The sequence below is a fragment of the Otolemur garnettii genome, unplaced genomic scaffold (genome assembly GCF_000181295.1).
Source record: "Otolemur garnettii isolate 467f Iridium unplaced genomic scaffold, OtoGar3 scaffold00005, whole genome shotgun sequence".
NCBI classification, from domain to species: Eukaryota; Metazoa; Chordata; class Mammalia; order Primates; family Galagidae; genus Otolemur; species Otolemur garnettii.
The window spans coordinates 5,440,952-5,443,607 of NW_003852400.1; the positions used below are offsets into that span (position 1 = coordinate 5,440,952).

At 36.3% G+C, this 2,656-nt stretch overlaps 1 protein-coding gene across 1 annotated transcript in view; it reads right to left on the reverse strand.

Moving 5' to 3' along the window:
• Positions 1-2,656, reverse strand: part of ARMC10 (armadillo repeat containing 10) — a 38,299-nt gene that overhangs the window by 8,007 nt on the left and 27,636 nt on the right. The window contains exon 3 of the mRNA XM_003782614.3: positions 2,103-2,237. Coding sequence (XP_003782662.1) covers positions 2,103-2,237 — 135 coding nt within the window. The remainder of the gene's footprint in view (positions 1-2,102; positions 2,238-2,656) is intronic.

The window sequence follows — 2,656 nt, forward strand, 5'->3', positions numbered from 1 at the left end:
CCCAGCTACTTGGGAGGCAGAGGCAGGAGACTCGCTTGAGCCCAGGAGTTGGAGGTTGCTGTGAGCTGTGATGCCACAGAACTCTACCCAGGGGGATAGCTTGAGGCTCTATCTCAAAAAAAAAAAAAAAAAAAAAAAAAGAAAAAAGAAAAAAGAAAAAAGCAGAGCAAAATTTTAATTGGTCCAAGATTATCCTTACTTACCTAGGTAAATGTACATAATGTACCACTGGCAAAAAGTAATGCAATGTCAATAGTATTCAACAGAACTAAACCAGTGTGATAAAACGGAAATCTGAAATTCTATTTTTTGTGTCTGGCCATGATCTTTCCAGCTTGGAAAAATCATGTTTCACAGATAATCGGTATTTACCTACTTAAATGTGAACTTCCCCAAAAGTTCTAACTGGTAAAAAATTTCCCCCCTAATTTGTAGGAATAAAAAGTTACCAATTTTTTTTTACCAATCCCATAAGCCATTATTAATAAAAAAAAAATCCCCAAGTGTATCCATGTTACCATATAAAGTAAGGGCAGTAAAACAAAGACTTACTCTGATTTCAAGATCTAAATTACATTTAAAAGTCAACAGGCTTTCTGAGGTCACAATTTCTTTCTTTCTTTCTTTCTTTTTTTTTTGAGACAGAGCTTTAAGCTGTTGCACTGGGTAGAGTGCCATGGCATCACAGCTCACAGCAACCTCCAACTCCTGGGTTTAAGTGAGTCTCCTGCCTCCACCTCCCAGGTAGCTGGGATTACAGGCGCCCATCACAACACCTGGCTATTTTTTGGTTGCTGCCGTCATTGTTGTTTCGTGGGCCAGGCTGGATTCGAACCCGCCAGCTCAGGTGTACGTGGCTGGCGCCTTAGCTGCTTGAGCCACAGGCACTGAGCTGAGGTCACAATTTCATTACACATCCATCCTTTAAAAACATGGCATTTTCTTTAGTTCTTTATAAGTCATATAAACCAAAAAAATCTTTTTATAAGATACGGATGTTTTTCAAAGCATTTCCTAAAATGTGTACAACATTTATATCCTTATTATATCTGAATCTCTTCATCATTTTACAGTTCTTATGACAAGTTAACCAAATGGGCAAGCTCAGTTATTTGAAGAGCAGTGCCCACCTCATCTTGCTTCTTTCTTTTGGAATTCTCTCCTTCACCAACTCTATCTATAGAAACCTCAGACATTCTTAAGAAGCAGGTAAGAATGCTTCTGATAGAAGCATTAATGCTCCACCTCTTATAGAAACTTTCAGCTCAGATTTCTCCTTTCTACAACCCCCTAAATTACTTACATTTTTCCTTACAGCGTCTCCTCATATTCCATCTTGAATTACAACTACTTTTGGACTTGCCTTATCCCTCCTTCTATGATGTGAATCAAGTTTGAGAACTCTACCTGGAAAAAATCCTACACACATACCTCACTGTTGACTATCACTATGGTCACATTCAAAGTACTCCCCTTGGCCACCTGAGGACCATAGTAATATTCAGCAATGAGGTATGTAGCACTTTTTCTAGGATGAGTTTGTGAACTTAATCATCAGACCCTGTATGATGACAGTGCTGATGGCCATTCCAGAAGGAGTTCCAAAATTGCTTTGAAGGGTGGACTAGGTGCTAGTGTTGGTGTCTAGCTTCCTAAAGTGAGTACCGCAAAGGTGCCTGTAGTGATATTCAGCAATGAGATATGTAGCACTTTTCCTAGGATGAGTTTGAGGACGTAATTGTCCAACCTCGTATCTTTCTTAGAAAAAGAGTTGTATCATATGCATTCCTATACTCTAGAAAGATCACAGAACAGAAATTCAATAAATAAATAATTTCCAAATTTATTGTGTCTTTCTGTTAATTTTTATCTAACTCTGGCCTGGTCCCTTTAGCACTCTTGGATTAAACTGAACCCCAACTTTTAAAGTTTAATTGCACCTCTTACTGGCTGGTTGAGGTTCCTCCTTCTTCTCTGTTCCTCTAGAGGCAATTCTTGACCATAAAGTTATAAAGCATAATGTGATAAAGTTTCATTAATTGCGTTTTTATTTTCTTTCATTTACAGAAAAGCTCATACATTTGTGATTTTAGACAACTTACCTTTATTTTGATTTGGTTTTCAACATTCACACTCAGATTATTTAATGCATTTAAAGCTTTCTCTTTAATACTGGGGTTAGGACTATTGATTTTGTTTCCAACAATTGGGATACCACCCAGTTCACGAAGAATAGCCTAAGAAGGAAAAAGAAAAAACCATGACGTCTATGTGCATCCTCTTTAGTCAATCTTTGCATCCACAAATATAACTAAAAATGAATGACTTTTTGAAAATACCTTTCCTATACAGAAATCTGTAATTCCTATTTTTTTAAGAAAAAATCTTATCAGAAAATAAAAATTATTAAGATATATAAACACTTAAACTATAGCATACAGATATGCAATTAAGACTTGCAGAGCTACTGTAATGACCTTGAAGCAATTTACAAACAAAACTATTTTACTTTGAAATAAGTTATAGGTTGTACCCAACACAAGTGTCTGGCTTTTCATTACATAACTTATGTATTACAAGAAAATCTAGAAGTGAATTTAAATTCATTCATTCTTTTTGAGACAGAGTCTCAATTTGTTGCCTGGGCTAGAGTACT